Source organism: Monopterus albus, unplaced genomic scaffold (genome assembly GCF_001952655.1).
Source record: "Monopterus albus unplaced genomic scaffold, M_albus_1.0 scaffold1.1, whole genome shotgun sequence".
Lineage (NCBI taxonomy): Eukaryota > Metazoa > Chordata > Actinopteri > Synbranchiformes > Synbranchidae > Monopterus > Monopterus albus.
This window is the reverse complement of record NW_018127881.1, coordinates 1,458,883-1,460,649: the sequence shown is the minus strand read 5'-3', so window position 1 is coordinate 1,460,649 and position 1,767 is coordinate 1,458,883. Positions and strand designations below refer to the sequence as shown.

The 1,767-nt window shown below is 40.8% G+C and overlaps 1 protein-coding gene across 1 annotated transcript in view; it reads right to left on the bottom strand.

The window, feature by feature from the left end:
• arhgap9 (Rho GTPase activating protein 9) overlaps positions 1–1,767 on the bottom strand; it is a 40,704-nt gene that overhangs the window by 5,578 nt on the left and 33,359 nt on the right. The window contains exons 19-20 of the mRNA XM_020610193.1: positions 1,406–1,459; positions 434–568 (exon numbers count right to left, since the gene is read on the bottom strand). Of these exons, the coding sequence (XP_020465849.1) occupies positions 434–568; positions 1,406–1,459 (189 nt within the window). The remainder of the gene's footprint in view (positions 1–433; positions 569–1,405; positions 1,460–1,767) is intronic.

Genomic DNA, 1,767 nt, shown 5'->3' with positions numbered 1-1,767 from the left:
TCAATACTGCTCAAGAAATTCCAGTTGTCAGTATGTATTCTCTCTTTTCTTGCCATGGAATTCAGGCAGTTTTAGTTTTGGGACACACTACTTTTACTGTGTTCATAGATCTTTCCTAATATACGTTAAGCATATGAGTAAATACACACATCTTTACCAGGTCTCTACATATAAACAGCCTCTCACAGAGATTTGCCCTATCTTCAATCCTAACTACTACTTGCCTATCCCAAACTGACACTTGCTCTTAACTTTACACTGTCGTTATATTAATGATTATTTGCCTATTAAATATTTTGTTTTAATTCATACATTTTGTAAACTGTGATGAGATTATTGAAGACCTGTCACTCTGAGCAACACTCACTAAGGGGGAGGGAGGTACTGTATAAAGAAATCTGATGGGGGAATGAGACGAAAGCTGGTCACTCACTGACTGTCTCCATGATGTCTGTGAAGAAGCCGTAGGGCACCAGAGGCTCCGGAAGCTCACGAAAGAAAAGTTTCAAAGCTCCTGTGATGACATGAATGTCCTCCCACTCACTGTCATCCAAATTCACCTTCTCTTCTGAGAAAGAGGGGCAGACGAGGACGAGGGGAATGTGGAAGGGTTCAGACAGACAGACAGGGTCAGAGGAAGTGAAGAAAAAGCAAAACAATGTGAAACAGAGACAAAAGAATTTACAGAGAAAAAAGTAGAATTGCAGTCATGGCATCACTTAGGAGAGATAATCAACAGAACAGGGTGTGAATTCACATCAGTGCTGAGGCGTAACATGACGATTTCTAGCTGCAGGAAGGAAACAGAGATGGTCTGTGAAAGTAAGAGAAGACAGAAGCAGAAACAAACACTGAATAACATGCACACATTATGGTACAAAGCACACTTTTCTTAAAGCAAGCTTGAGCAATGCTTCTCAAATTAGATCAAATAAACCAAAGAAAAGAAAAATCACAAACTTCAATTTGATCTCAATGGCAACAATTTCAACATTCATGGTGTAAGCATGTACAATCTCTAGCATCTTATGGTGAGAAACAGTCAGTAGGACATTGCTGTGGGACTAAAGCACTTCACAAAACACAAGCAGCTGATTCTTCACTTGCTCCACTTGGTGGCAGCCACGGACTGTGTGAGAACTCGCTGTACAACCTGCTGCATGTTATTACATCAGAAAACTTAAAGCAGAAAGGCCTAGGGGACACACATACATTAAGCAAATGGTAGCACAACCAGCAAAGTGCATGTCTGCGCCACAGCTCAGCTCTGCGTGTCAGGTCTGTGGGTGGCTGTTTTGGGGAGTTTTGGGCTGAAATGTTCATATTATGCAACACATGATGCACAAAACAAGCAGCCTGAAGAACATGTGAAAGTGGCTGTTTTTCCTTATCCCTCTGAATCTACCTTGTACCAACTCCGCTGGGAACATGTAACGGCCGTCCGTAGTCACCGCTCGCTCTGCAAAAGCCAACAGTTACTCATTCAGTGCTGCACACTCCACTTCATATGAAGGATTTGGTGCAGTGAGAGTGAAACAATGAGCGGTTACACGCATGTATACAGTGAGTGCAAGTTGAAAAAAGGTGTTAGTGTGTGTGAAATGTCTTAATATTTCATTCTCATACTAAAAATCAAAAAGACTGAACAAAAACATCATGAAATGACATTTTAAGTGTCAAAAAAAGAGAACTTAGATAAAGTGTAATGATTTCTAACTGAAGTTCAACTTCCACTTAACTCCTCCCTTGATATTTTCCTCTCTGGAT